The following is a 15,716-nucleotide window of genomic DNA, read 5'->3' on the forward strand; positions in this document are numbered from 1 at the left end:
GGTGAGTGCTGGTATAAAACTGTACATAAGCAGTAATTAGCTGCCGCTTTAAGGTATGTCTGCTACAGAAAAAGTTCTCTTGGTACGATATTGTGATACCTACTGTCAGGGAAAATGAGAAAACATAAGGACAAAGTGCAAGCTTTGAAGAAATTACCTAATGATAGTCATGAGCCAAAACTGCACATTCTGCACTGTGGGGCATGTCTACAGAACACAACATAATGCTGTGCAAATAACCAAGCTGGTTCTGGTATTAAAAGCAGCGTAACTGCCTCTATGCAGCAGCCTGCCTGAGCCAATTTAAATTAGCCTGGCTATTTAACTCCACAGACAGAGTGATACTACTGCCCTGTATTCAAGCTACCTTGAAGGGAACTTCGGGTTTTGGGTTGTATCTTAATGCTGCAGCAAATCCAGTCTTTATGTTGGTGTTCTATTGTTTTGAAAACCTATTTTTAAGTTCAAAGATCTGTTTTATACAAAAGTTAGCATGTACTGCTACAAATATTGGTCAGCCTTTATTCATTCCATTAACTGTTTGAAGTACAGGTTTGTTGTACTCAAACTCCCACTTTGTAATAAACGATCTTTTGTTGCCTTAAATCTCATGACATATCCTGTCTAATCTGTACCGGGTAATGACATTAAAACCTTAAGACCGATTTCTTTTTTTCTTAATGCTTGTTGATTTTCTTTAATACAGATCCACCGCAGATGAATAACGTCTTGCCAACATCTCCCCTCCTTCCTCAGATGGCACATCAACATTCATATCCCAGCCTGGGACAGATCACAAACCCCTACGAGCAGCAGCCCCCAGGCAAAGAGCTTAACAAGTACGCCTCTCTAAAGGCGGTGGGTAAGTAAGCAACACGACGCGCGGCTTCGGCTTCAGATCAGTGTGTTGCATTTGCTGTTGTCAGCTGACATTCTGCTTCAAAGTTGAAAAACAAAGTCTTGCTCGTCTGGACTACTTTATGATAGAATTTCATACACAATAACGTGTTAGTTGGAAATGTATTAAAAATTAACAGGGCGACTATAATTAGCAAAAAAATATTTACATGTAAGAAATGGTAATCATATGCATTTGTATCTCTATACATGCATACAAAACCACACCTTATATACTATACACAATTTTTTCAGTGAGTTTCACCTATGTTGTATGCATAGTGTTCAGCCCTAGTCCTTTATGCCCTGAATATGCCTTGGTACATCGATTTGGTATGTGTTTTCCATACCTATCTACACAAATGAGAGAGAAAAGCATCTGATATGTTGCAAATTTAAAGCATATAATTTAGACACCTGCAAATACTTCCAAAAAGAAAAGATCCCTGTACACTTCCAAAGTAAGAGCTTTCACATTTTCTGCAGTGTGTGCCTTAGTAGGTCACTGGAGGAATATTCCAGAGCCTTGCGATTCCTGTGGTGGGTATTTTCTGTGACTGATTAATGTCATATCCTATTGTTTTAAGCAAATGGGGGGACACCCTCAAAGAAACAGTTGTGAGGAAGAAAAAGGACAATAGTGGGTAAAGATTTCAACATAATTTTCATAGTGGAAGCATAAGTTGATAATACTTCTCAGGGGCTATAAACACCTGCTGCACACCACGTGAAGACAGAAAGCTTTTATCATCTTATATTTCAGGCCCCTTCCAGATAATAATAAATTAAGAACTGGGGAGGGGTGTCTGTTCATAAACAGCTTCTCACTAACCCTTGCTCAGCTTACACATATGGAGGTTAACATCATTTCCTTATGAATTTAGAGCAGTATCACATTGGTTATTTCCAGACAGAGCTATTTGGCTGAGAAAATGGAGGTTAACATCATTTCCCTATGAATTTAGAGCAGTATCACATTGGCTATTTCCAGACAGAGCTATTTGGCTGAGAAAAACAGCAGAACACATGAGAAGACTCTGACTTAAGAATCTAGTATTCTCCCCGAAAGAAAAATTTTTCATCACAAATTGACATTCCTTTATCAAAACTTCAGGATAGCAGACCTCTAACAAAACGCACATCAAGGTCCCATCTCAAATAGTTTAGCTTTGCTTTAGCTTGCCGGTTTTGTTTCTCACAAGTGGCATTTTTTAATCTGTTCATAAAAGACAAGGGTTAATAGCTTTCTGCTGAATTCTGAATACAGAGAGAGTAGCTTTACAATTCCTTCTTCAAAAGGTGATACTGTGTAATGATGTGGTGATTATCACAGATTTATGCACTGATATCAAGCTTCTTTTTCAGATGTCAATTTAGGTCAAGCCAATCATTAAAGCTAAAAGGTACTTAAGCATAATAAAACGAGAGATAAAACACTCAAAAGAAATTTCTCTTATCTGCCCAAGAGCCACTGAATCTAATTTTTTAAAAAAATAATTATTAAATTAGAACGTAGACATTTCTTGGGCGTCTGAGTACAAGTTTTTAAAGCAGCTAGATTATAACCATACAGTTAAATCAACCTTGAAAGACTGTGCACTTCAGCTCCAGAAGTTGTATAATGCCTCTCAGAATCTTAAATTAAATTAAACATAACTTTCAGGGACATTTTCTTCCAGGAGGATTGCACCAACTTCCCATGCATTTTCCCTGTCCTTCCTATTCCCCTCTCTGTTTTTTCCCTGTAGATCTACGTCTTAAAGCACACACAGCAATTTCTAGATTCAGGTGAATTTTCACAAGAAAAGTACAAAAATGCTGCATCGTTATCCAAACTTTTTTAGCAGAAAACAACAGAGGTTTTGAAATTGTTATTTGTTCACGCCTTCTGTCTAGACATGTGGAGCAACCGTTAAATACGCTCTGTTTTTAACAACTTTCAGACTCTCAAGGCCATGATTGCTCCCAAGAGGCGCTTCTTGAGTACATCCCAAGATCACAAAGCAGTTTTTCCATGATGCCAGCCAGGCCTGGGTTTATGATCATGCTGACATCAAGCTAGCCAGATCGCACATTGCAGAGTTCATATCGACTTTATGAGAGCTCTGAGAGGTAACAGCAACTGGCCTACATCAGGCCCACCAATATAAATTTAACCTGACAACATCTTTTGAACAAATAGACATAGACTGAGTTGACCCTGACCCGGTATTCATGTCACAGAGTGATGGCATTTTTCATATGCTAACATTCAGACTTGCATTTACTGATCCCCATAGCAGGTTAATGAGTGTGTGTAGTCCATTTCTCTTTGCATTCATTGATAGTGGCTTGAGGGTGGATTCATTTGCCACAACATAAATTTAATAAGGGATGTGTTCCACATTTCTCCATGCATTCGAGGCAAACCATATTTATTTAAGTGCCTCTTACTCTTTGTGATCCCATTGTTTGGGTATAGTCCACTGTGCTTAATTCTCTTCTTTAATAGGGGGTGGGGGTGGAGGAAGACGCATTTTTATTGCTTTGTAGCAACTGTAGCTATAGTACATTAATATCAGTCATCATAATGTGGCCATAAGTGGTAAGAAGTTTAGATAACTGAAAAAGTGATGCTTTACCAGAGGCAATATTAAATTAATTTTCACACAGCTGCTTTCTTCTGAACTACAGATGTCCTAAAAATTTGGCTGTCTAATTTTAGAAGTGAGCTACTCATCCCTCAGTGACTGGCTGCTGTGAAAATTTAGTTCATGGAAAAGTAGCGACTCACAGTCATTTCTGTTCTGGATCATGTTTGGGACCTGAATTAAATTCAATACCTAAGACTCAAGCGCTTGTGAAAACAAGAGACAACAGTGCCACTGCTATTAATTCGCATTGTGTTACTGAACAAGAACGACTAATATCTTGGTAGTGAGGCCAAGCTGATCCCTAAGAAGCTATTTTAAAGCTACACTCTAGACTCCAGACCATACAGCTTAGCAGAGTGCAGTTTGAAGCTGGACTGTTCATGCGTGTGTGCAATGCAACGTTTGCATTGCAGAGTATCTGATTTAGCACAACAGAGAAGAGAATTGAAGAGGCCAATGTGGATGTATTTTATTTAAAAAGCAAAATCTTTTTGTATGAACCAATTCAAACTGCACAGCCAAACCCTTACACACAATGGAAGAGGATACCTTCCTCATTTCTTGTTATGAATTATTTGTTGCTGCCTCCAGATTTTCTTACGTACTGACCAGCGGCTACTGACCAAATTCACCTTTTCCTCTTACTGTCTGCTGGCATTTACATCTTGGAATAACACAAGGACATTCTGTGCCTATTATTGTATTGTCTTATGAGTTCTTGGAGTACAACAAGGTAATAGTTGAGATTTACTTACTGTTTTCCTCACTGCACCAGAATTTTATTCTCCTTCTACTTTAACACATACACCACCAGGGAATAATCAGCAGAAAGTAGAAACAAGGCAGAGCAACACGTACCTCCTGAAAGAATAGATAAGTGAGCCGTCTCTTAGCATCTCCGGTCTATCTGACTGACTGGTAGGTGCACACTGTTCATCCATTCTTTATCCATTTTTGAGCCAGACAATCTTTTTTCAGCAATGATAAATTTGTCCCACCGAGGAATGTCAGAGACTGTATCTGAGGAAAAAGGGTTAACAAGCCTTTAAGACCCGTCCCACCAAAAGTGGTGACTGAATGTTATGTGGCAGTAATACACCCAGTGTTCAGATATTTTGCTTTTTGGTCACCTGAGACGACATGATCCTGGTTTCCTTAGATGCTTTTGCAGTATTTGATTATTTATGTGAAAAGTGCAGAAAGAGGTTTTTCTGCATAAATTATTCTTATTTCCAGTTCATCAACCATGTTTTTACTCCATGCTTAAATGGTTATTGCTCATTTAAGCAATCCTGACATGCCTAAAGCCACAAGTGGATGGAGATCTTCTATCTAAACACCTTCACGAAATTCAAGTCCCAGACATACAAAGGCAGCTCATCACAAATTTACATACACATCATTCGGACACTCATTTAGAAAGCACAAACAACCCAATTTTGAATTCCAATGTGCTAAGCTGTAAGAGTCAGAGTCCATCCTATTACTTAAGAGTTTCCTAGAACTCAAATTGGCCACAGTATCCTGAGGTATTAGTTATATTTATTCGGTCACTCACATTGTTCTGCAAGCCTGGCTCAGTTAATTGTCTTCCCTGAGTTTCAGGGAGTGCAAAATGACCATCTTTCTTCAGAACTTCCTGCAAAAAATTAAAAAATACCTCAACCCCAACTTTCTAAAGCCGTGCAGGACCGGAAGAAAGACCACTCAGCTGCTGAAGAGGTGCACAGACATACATGTAAACCCAGAGAATACAAGTATTTCTACAGTTTAACATGATTTTCAATTCCTCATGGGGTTATATCCTGGGAGTTACTCCCATGTCCCAAAAACTCAGACCCAGAAATCTTTCAGTGATGCTGGGAGTTGTAGTCTCCTGTGGGATGAAGCCAGATCTAATTTATTGGATATAGTGAAGCTAGAAGGAGGATATAATTGGCAGCAGACTCATCATCATACCTTTGAGTCTACAGCTCCCAGCATTTCTTGAAGCTTCACAGTTCGTTGTTCCCAAAGGAAATGTTAGACAGTGCTCCAGCTCTGCTTGCAGCTGCAAAACTCCAAAGTGAGAGTCTGCAAATACGATGCTCAAAGAATAAATATCTCCTGTTTAGGTCACTCTTACTATGTAGAAAATATTGAGACCACAAGTGCACCAATGCACAGGGCAACTTCTCCCTACAAAAGGTGAAGCATGTGAGCAAACCATCTGGTTTGTTTATCCTTTACATCTACACACACAGAAGGATGCAAAGGGAAAGATCACCAAAAAGTTAACTCTAAGGTGTTCGAAATATCCTCCTGTTTGGTGGTGCTTTCTCTTAAGCTTCAGATCTTCAATTTCCATGGAAATGACTGTAACTCTATGTTGATACAAGATCTGTCTTATGGGAACAGAGCTGACTTCACAACTGCACCCTAAGAATGTGATACCTATCTCACCAGAAGATGGGATTCTGTACTCTTCCTATAGTTCACTGTGCTCTGCCTCAGGGGTCTCTGTACAAAGGCAGGAAGGGCTGGAAAGAAATACTGTAATTGGGAAAATGGAACCTCACAACAGGGAGACAGGCCTGCCCATGCATTCACATGGGTTGGTAAAGTCAACTTTTAGAAAAAGTAAACTACAGAATTATTGGATACAATATGTTTGTGTTACTTTACTTTCCTATACCAACCGCACTGTTACACTGACAGATAAATATTCATGTTTGTTTGGAAGGCTTAAAAAGGAATTGTGTTTTCATTTCAAAGAGCAAAGAAATTTCAGCTATGACTTCCATAAACAGTTGTACAAAAATGGATTAAAAAAATCCGGGACGTGGGAGTATCTCCCTGGATTTAACCGCATGAAAAAAGACAGAGGAGTACAGATTAATGCATAATTTGTTATATCCAGGGTGATTCAGTTAATGATTTCATATATCTAGAGGTAAATTCAGTGTCCAACACTGGAACTACAAACCTGTCTCAAGGAAGTATGACATGAAAGCTTGGTATCTTTTTATTATTATTTACTTAGCCCAGTGTGGCTGGACAATTTGAAGCTTTTGAGTGTTTGTTTGTTAAGGAAGTCTTACATACTTTAATCCTTGCTGCTTCTTCAGGCACAAGAGAAAAGCCAAGAAGTACTTTGTAGTAAGCCTCACTTTACCAACACCACTCCTGGCACTGTGCCCTCAGCCTTCGCATACCCCAACTAGATGAAGTGCCAGTGTCACTCCTTCCACCTATGTCTTCTGCTTAGACCCCTGAAACGTCACATCCTGCCCAGTGTGTGCAAACTTTCAAGACCTTTTCTTGCTTTTACTAAATCATTAAATTGTTTTCTCTGTTATTTACCAAATTGGCTCCTGATACCCACAGGCACTCTGTCATAGGTAAATAAAACATGCTTGGGGAGTCTCCATCCAAATATTTTCCTATTTTATCATCCAGCACACTCATTTCTTCTTCCAGTGAGGTAGCCCTATTTTAATTATAAATATGTTGTTTGTGCAAAGCCTGAGTGTCTTGAGGAAGATCAGCTGCATCACTGATATTCTTTTACAGCCTTTTAAAGAAACAAAATTTTGCTATAAAATCTACAGGGTGATACCCTTTCTAAATCTGGGGAGTTCTGCTGTAGTCATCAGACATCCAAGCAGCCATCACCCATGCCATCCTTCAGCAAATAAATGGAGCTGTGAAAAGGTAACTCTTCAGGGACATGTTGGTCTTAGCAGAAGCGACATCTCGGCCGCTGGGAGGAAATTGCAAATAGTCCTTCTTTTATAAGATGCAGTTTTAACACCAAGTAAGATACTCTTAAACATTTCCATCTCTGTTGTCTCATTTTTGAGACAGAAAGGAAATCCGACATTCTTGTCCATCTAGTTTAGATTTATCTCAGGATATAAAAAGGAGATGGACATGTTAAAGCAAGTCCAGAGGACAGCCATGAAGATGATCAGAGGGCTGGAGCACTTCTATGAGGATAGGCTGAAAGAGTTGGGGTTGTTCAGCCTGGAGAAGGCTCTGGGGAGACCTTTTAGCCCGTTCCAGTACCTAAAGTGGGCTACAGGAAAGATGGGGAGGGACTCTTTATCAAGGATTGGAGCAATAGGATGAGTCTTAAACTGAAGGAGCATAGATTTAGACTAGATATCAGGAAGAAATTCTTTACTACGAGGGTGCTGAGACACTGGAACAGGTTGACCAAAGAAGCTGTGAATGCTTCATCCCTGTAAGTGTTCAAGACCGGGCTGGACGGGGCTTTGAGTTACCTGGTCTAGAGGAAGGTGTCCCTGACCATGGCAGGGGGGTTTCAACTAGATGATCTTTAAAGTCCCTTCCAATTCTAACCATTCTGTGATGATTCTATGAAAAAAAGTATTATTTTCTTACTTAAGCAAACTTGACTTGCAAAAAAATAATCCTCATAACTGCTTGAAATTACCAAGCCAAACCTGAATATTCATGTCACAAATATTGTAAACGCAACGGACTTGAAGGAAATAGTTTCAAGCTCTGTTGTCAGTACATTCCTGTTCTTCTTATGTTGGGGGCCCCAGAGCTGGACGCAGTACTCCACATGGGGAGTGGAGCAGAGGGGCAGAATCCCCTCCCTCGACCTGCTGGCCATCCTTCTTTTGGTGCAGCCCAAGATGCAGTTGGCCTGGGCTGTGAGCACACATTGCCAGCTCATGTTGAGCTTCTCATCCACCATCACCCCCAAGTCCTCCTCAGGGCTGCTCTCAATCCATTCTCCACCCAGCCTGTATTTGTGCTTGGGATTGCCCTGACCCACATGCAGGACCTTGCACTTGGCCTGGTTGAACTTTATGTTTGTACTTTGCACAAGTTCAGGTAGATGATGCAAGTTGCTCTTCCCTTATCCACCAAGGCTGTAACACTGTTGTAGAAGGCCACCAAATTTGTCAGGCATGACTTGCTCTTAGTGAAGCCATTTTGGCCACCACCAATCACCTCCATTTTTGCCATGTGCCTTAGTATAGTTTCCAGGAGGATCTGCTTCATGATCTTGCCAGGTACAGAGGTGAGACTGACTGGCCTGTTATTCCCCAGGTCTTCCTTTTTCCCTTTTTAAAAATGGTGGTTATCTTTCTCCTTTTCCAAGCACTGGGAACTTCACTGGACTGCCACGACTTCTCAAATATGATGAATAGTTGCTTAACAACTTCATCCACCAGTTCCCTCAGGACCCGAGGATCAATCTTATAAGATCCCATGGATTTTTTGCTCCTTCAGGTCTTGAACCTGGTCTTGTCCTACAGTGGGTGGTTCTCCATTCTCCAATCCCTGCCTTTGCCTTCAGTGACTTATTTTTTTCTGTTCTAACTTAATCCAAAAACTCAGAAGCTTTAATACTCTTCAGCTTTGTGCATGGATATATATCAACAGCAGTAGTGTGATGTTCTTCAGAATTACCCATGAATACCAATGAAGACTAGTAAGACAGCTGATAGGAATGAATCCCTTATTAACAATATAATATAAATAGCAGCAGTTATCTGTCTGCTATTTTGGTTCTGCAAAGGATGTTCTGAAGACAGTAAATGTGTTTAAGAGAGAAATTACACAGATAAAAGCCACAGAGATCATTGCTTTACTCCTACACATTCATACTATAATAACAAAGGGCTCGAGGCATGGAAGGAGGAAGAGCAATAACATGATTTGTAATGCACACAGTTAATTTTTCCAAAAGTCCTTCACCTGACAGCTTATTTGAAGAAGAATAAGAGGAAAAGAGAAGCTGCAAAACATCTGATATGTAGTAGCTATGATGCTACAGCATCAAAAAATCACCATGGAACTATCAGTCTGTTCCACCCTAATGATAACATTAAGTACAACAAGTAATTTTTATATTGGGGAAGTTTGCAAAGCTTTCTGGGCTATGGGAGGTGCTCCCCTTGCAAGGAACCTGCCACAGCGAGGGAGGAAGATCTGCAACTCAGCGCTGTTGGTTCTCATTTTCACAAGTGATGGTTATAATTGCAATTCATGAGGATAGGCTGAAAGAGTTGGGGTTGTTCAGCCTGGAGAAGGCTCTGGGGAGACCTTTTAGCCCGTTCCAGTACCTAAAGTGGGCTACAGGAAAGATGGGGAGGGACTCTTTATCAAGGATTGGAGCAATAGGATGAGTCTTAAACTGAAGGAGCATAGATTTAGACTAGATATCAGGAAGAAATTCTTTACTACGAGGGTGCTGAGACACTGGAACAGGTTGACCAAAGAAGCTGTGAATGCTTCATCCCTGTAAGTGTTCAAGACCGGGCTGGACGGGGCTTTGAGTTACCTGGTCTAGAGGAAGGTGTCCCTGACCATGGCAGGGGGGTTTCAACTAGATGATCTTTAAAGTCCCTTCCAATTCTAACCATTCTGTGATGATTCTATGAAAAAAAGTATTATTTTCTTACTTAAGCAAACTTGACTTGCAAAAAAATAATCCTCATAACTGCTTGAAATTACCAAGCCAAACCTGAATATTCATGTCACAAATATTGTAAACGCAACGGACTTGAAGGAAATAGTTTCAAGCTCTGTTGTCAGTACATTCCTGTTCTTCTTATGTTGGGGGCCCCAGAGCTGGACGCAGTACTCCACATGGGGAGTGGAGCAGAGGGGCAGAATCCCCTCCCTCGACCTGCTGGCCATCCTTCTTTTGGTGCAGCCCAAGATGCAGTTGGCCTGGGCTGTGAGCACACATTGCCAGCTCATGTTGAGCTTCTCATCCACCATCACCCCCAAGTCCTCCTCAGGGCTGCTCTCAATCCATTCTCCACCCAGCCTGTATTTGTGCTTGGGATTGCCCTGACCCACATGCAGGACCTTGCACTTGGCCTGGTTGAACTTTATGTTTGTACTTTGCACAAGTTCAGGTAGATGATGCAAGTTGCTCTTCCCTTATCCACCAAGGCTGTAACACTGTTGTAGAAGGCCACCAAATTTGTCAGGCATGACTTGCTCTTAGTGAAGCCATTTTGGCCACCACCAATCACCTCCATTTTTGCCATGTGCCTTAGTATAGTTTCCAGGAGGATCTGCTTCATGATCTTGCCAGGTACAGAGGTGAGACTGACTGGCCTGTTATTCCCCAGGTCTTCCTTTTTCCCTTTTTAAAAATGGTGGTTATCTTTCTCCTTTTCCAAGCACTGGGAACTTCACTGGACTGCCACGACTTCTCAAATATGATGAATAGTTGCTTAACAACTTCATCCACCAGTTCCCTCAGGACCCGAGGATCAATCTTATAAGATCCCATGGATTTTTTGCTCCTTCAGGTCTTGAACCTGGTCTTGTCCTACAGTGGGTGGTTCTCCATTCTCCAATCCCTGCCTTTGCCTTCAGTGACTTATTTTTTTCTGTTCTAACTTAATCCAAAAACTCAGAAGCTTTAATACTCTTCAGCTTTGTGCATGGATATATATCAACAGCAGTAGTGTGATGTTCTTCAGAATTACCCATGAATACCAATGAAGACTAGTAAGACAGCTGATAGGAATGAATCCCTTATTAACAATATAATATAAATAGCAGCAGTTATCTGTCTGCTATTTTGGTTCTGCAAAGGATGTTCTGAAGACAGTAAATGTGTTTAAGAGAGAAATTACACAGATAAAAGCCACAGAGATCATTGCTTTACTCCTACACATTCATACTATAATAACAAAGGGCTCGAGGCATGGAAGGAGGAAGAGCAATAACATGATTTGTAATGCACACAGTTAATTTTTCCAAAAGTCCTTCACCTGACAGCTTATTTGAAGAAGAATAAGAGGAAAAGAGAAGCTGCAAAACATCTGATATGTAGTAGCTATGATGCTACAGCATCAAAAAATCACCATGGAACTATCAGTCTGTTCCACCCTAATGATAACATTAAGTACAACAAGTAATTTTTATATTGGGGAAGTTTGCAAAGCTTTCTGGGCTATGGGAGGTGCTCCCCTTGCAAGGAACCTGCCACAGCGAGGGAGGAAGATCTGCAACTCAGCGCTGTTGGTTCTCATTTTCACAAGTGATGGTTATAATTGCAATTCCCGGAAAAAAAGGTAGAGGTGGAAGCTGAACACTCCGATATGGCAGAAGCTGTGTGTGCATGCGCACTATTAAATATTCATTGGAGTGAGCTTCATTACTGATTCTTCCTCGACTATCTGTCAGTCACAAATGCTTTTGCTTTATGTGAAGTCTACTCAGCAGATTCTGTTCAAAGCAGGCATTAGTTCTGCTTTGCCTTTGGGTTTGCCCAATCTGTAAGAAAACATCATGAAACTGATTTTCTTCTGATGGTGCAAGTTTGGCAATTGCCAGGGAATGCTATTTCTTTCCAGTTTGACACACATCTGCAGTTTGGAAACCTCTGAAAATTATGCACAAGACTTTAATAATACAAACGGTACACAGTCTAATAGAAGAGAGACAGGAAGAGAATGAAAGGAGAAGAAAAAAACAGAACTGCATGTGTGCAAGTACAGCTTTGAAATTACGAATGAATTTTTTTCGCTTGCTTAATAACTGTCTCTTGAAAAGGATTCCTTCTGGCAAAAAGAATAGAAAAAGATAGCTTTCTAATAGAAATAACTTATGGCACAGCTAATTTTGGAAAAAAAAATTGACTTCAATCCGGAATGACTGCTAAAAAAATCTTTAAAATCATAAGTGTTAAGAAACAGATCAAATAAAAAAAACTCCTGCAAAAAAATAGTTATTATATCACTGGGACATTTTTTCATTTAACCAGTAAAATTCAAAAAGCCTTCCAGCCTCAACCCATATTAAAAAATAACGGTGTAAATCTAGTATGAGGCCAGTTGAAAGACAGAAAAACACAGGTGTATTTCAGCACTAAAACCATATCTTAATTCTGTATTCAGAGACATGTGCAACCTGCTCTAGGAGGACCTGCTCTGGCGAGGGCGTTGGACTAGATGATCTCCAGAGGTCTCTTCCAACCCCACACCATTCTGTGATTCTGTGTCCTCATGCAACTTTATATCACCACAACTAAGAGCGTTTGTAGCCGATTCAGACATATGTTTAAGAGTTATAACCAGCAGTATACTAAAAGAAACAAAAACATCTAATAAAAAGTATTAAAACTGAAAATGAAATTCAGCACACAGAAGAATGCCAACAGCAATGTGTGAAAAAAATGAAATTAGGCTCGTGCTAAGAATAGTTATTACAAATAAATGTGGTCAGGAATGTTACAGCTTTTTCAGTCAATTTTAAAAAAGACAAATTGACACCTTAAGGAAAAATATATACACATTTTCAGACACTGAGTCACATTGCAGAACACCATGAAATTTTTTCCAACGTGAGGCACATACTACTCAGCGTGCAGCCCGCCAGGACAGCCCACCTGGTTTGCGGTCTGCTCCCAGGAGCAAGGCACAGTGCTGTGTGGGGACTGCCTGCATTTCTCTGACTGCAGTAGAAGGGCCTTTTATTGCACATGACTGCACACTTTCTCTGCAAATGTACAATGAATTGGTGCTCCTGGAATAGTTAGGCAGCCCTGCCCTTAAACAAACTGAAGGTCTTTACTGACCAAAAAGGTCACAAACAATTTCATATTATTGTTGAGGTATGAAAGCACTGCTGCAAACTTTTGACACAACCAGATTTGTCCTAACTGATTTCCTTGAGAAGCATTAAAAACTACCCAGTGAAAAAGCAAGCAAGATTACCAAAGGAAGAAGTGGAAGAAGCCTTTTAAGCAAATCTCCGAAGTGTTAACCTCTTTGGCTTCGGACAGCATTTTTAGAAAGCAAGGCAAACCCTCATTTCCTATAATCAGTTTATGCTGCAGTCATGCTTTATTCGGAAGTTAAGCATGACAGCATAACTCCTTAGATAGTTTCTATTTCAAAAGGCAAGTTTTCTTACCATATATATGGTTTCCAATAAAACTAAAACTGATAAATATGCCTAAATGAGATAAAACTAAATAAATATTTCACAGTGGAACTTTTCCTATTTATTTGCCATTGTAGATGCATGAAAGGACATGAGTTTAGAAGCCTCTAGGAAAAAAAAAAAGTAATGAAAAACCAGATTTACGGTTACAGGGCAGCTACTGGCTGCATTTTCAAAGAAAAGTCAGAGATTTGAATACATAATTCTCTTAGACTTCTTTTACAATTTCATCCATTGGTTCAAGAATAGAACTGGCAATCTTATTTCCTTCTCAAGTTTATCATTCATTGCATTATACTGAACCAGCAATTTAACATCTTGATGCCTGAATTTAAAATATTAAATCACTTGAAGATACAAAAAAGTAGTGTGATCTTTGCCTATCTGTATGCAACACATTTCAGGTCTCCTGGAAACATTTACAGTAACATGATGTAGCCACCATTTGTTTCCAGGCTGACAGAACCTAGTGATTCTGGTAACTCGGGAAAGCTCTGTTTTTCTTACACTGGTTAGATACAAGCATTCTGCATATCATTAGTCTCTACTTTAGGTACAATATGCATGTGTCTGGAGTATTTTGACCAAAACCAGATCATGATATCGTTGCTGCACTTTGCAAAATTTAATTTTAAATTGTAATTTAATACTGTGTAAATCAATGCAGTCAACTGTACAAAGCCCAACTGGAAAAGCCGTTTTACATTTCCAAAGAGAAACCTGCCTAAACTTAAACACTAAATAAATGTTTGTAAAAAGAAAGAGAAAAAATAGGCTTGCAGTACTGTGTTATTTGGCGTGTTCTGCTCACAGACATGTGACTACTCTTACGTCCCAGGGAACTGTAACCCTGTACATGAGGTACCACACATGATGTCTGGTGCCTGAGGAGTTAATCAAATTCTGTCTCAGCATTCCCAGCCAAGCAGCAGCATTCACTGCCTGTAGTGGATAAAGAGACCGATGCTGAGACTGGAGGCTCTACTTACCAAGTCTAATTACATTCCTATTCTAAACCATTCCTGATGCATTTCAAAACCCAGAAATATTCTGGCCTCTTCAGCCTTTCAGAAGCTGTCATGAAAGTAATCGATAGAAGAGAAGAAATGTTTGGACCTACATATTTATGTTTCATCATGTCTCATATCATGAAATTAGAATTTTATTTCACTGGCAAAGCAAAATGCAGTCTTGTGTCTGGAGGTGGACAAGCTCCTTTCAAACAATGTCTGCAGAAGAAAAGGTTTATGTGATATGTCTTTTCATGCTTGGTCTCTCTCCAGATCACTACAAGAAATTAGTAAATAGATAAAGTGGTGAAGGGGGACAGGAGAGGAGTAACACAGAACCACAAAAAGTACGTTCTGCCAATATTATGAAAGTAATTTATGGATTGCTCCATGCATTATGTATTTTTTCTTTACCTCTATCAGTAATATGGAATAAAACCTATGAGAAAGAATCCACAGACATAAATTATTTTCCTTTTCAGAATGTCTTAAATAAAGGCAAACTGGTATTAGAACTTTTGGGGAAAGAAAGGCAAATATTTAGAACGGAAATCAATGCATTGCAGCCCACAGGCTGAATTCTGCATTCTCAGATCTCAGTGCAAGAATGGATTTAAATGATTTTAAAAGGCCTTCGCCCCTTCTCAGGATTCAGTATGGTTTAAAATTGCCTCACGTTATACACAGGCACTCCAGCAGCCATGAGGCAAGAACAGCTAGTGACCAAGCATGAAGTAGCTACATTCCTTCCTATTGGCCACATACAGATCTACCCTATATTTCACTGAATTTCACTGAATTTCTAGAGTTGGAAGGGACCATAGAGATCATCTAGTCCAACTCCCCTGCTGAAGCAGGATTGCCTAGAGCTAGAGCATGTTACTCAGGACTGCATCCAGGCGGGTTTTGAAAATCTCCAAAGAAGGGGACTCCACAACCTCCCTGGGCAGCCTGTTCCAGGGTTCCGTCACCCTCACCGTGAAGAAGTTTCTCCTCATATTTGAGTGGAACCTCTTATGTTCCAACTTGTGCCCGTTGCCCCTCGTCCTCTCGGTGGGAACCACTGAAAAGAGTCTGGCTCCCTCCTCCTTCAACCCTCCCTTGAGATACTTGTAGGCGTTGATAAGGTCTCCCCTCAGCCTTCTCTTCTCCAGACTAAAGAGTCCCAGCTCTCTCAGTCTCTCCTCATAAGGGAGATGCTCCAATCATTGAATCATCTTTGTTGCCCTTCGCTGGACTCTTT

The 15,716-nt window shown here is 40.2% G+C and overlaps 1 protein-coding gene across 1 annotated transcript in view; it reads left to right on the forward strand.

The window, feature by feature from the left end:
• Positions 1–15,716, forward strand: part of SHISA9 (shisa family member 9) — a 197,363-nt gene that overhangs the window by 169,599 nt on the left and 12,048 nt on the right. The window contains exon 4 of the mRNA XM_014936545.1: positions 707–862. Within this exon, the coding sequence (XP_014792031.1) occupies positions 707–862 (156 nt within the window). The remainder of the gene's footprint in view (positions 1–706; positions 863–15,716) is intronic.

Source organism: Calidris pugnax, unplaced genomic scaffold (assembly GCF_001431845.1).
Source record: "Calidris pugnax isolate Ruff unplaced genomic scaffold, ASM143184v1 scaffold17, whole genome shotgun sequence".
In the NCBI taxonomy this organism is placed as follows: domain Eukaryota; kingdom Metazoa; phylum Chordata; class Aves; order Charadriiformes; family Scolopacidae; genus Calidris; species Calidris pugnax.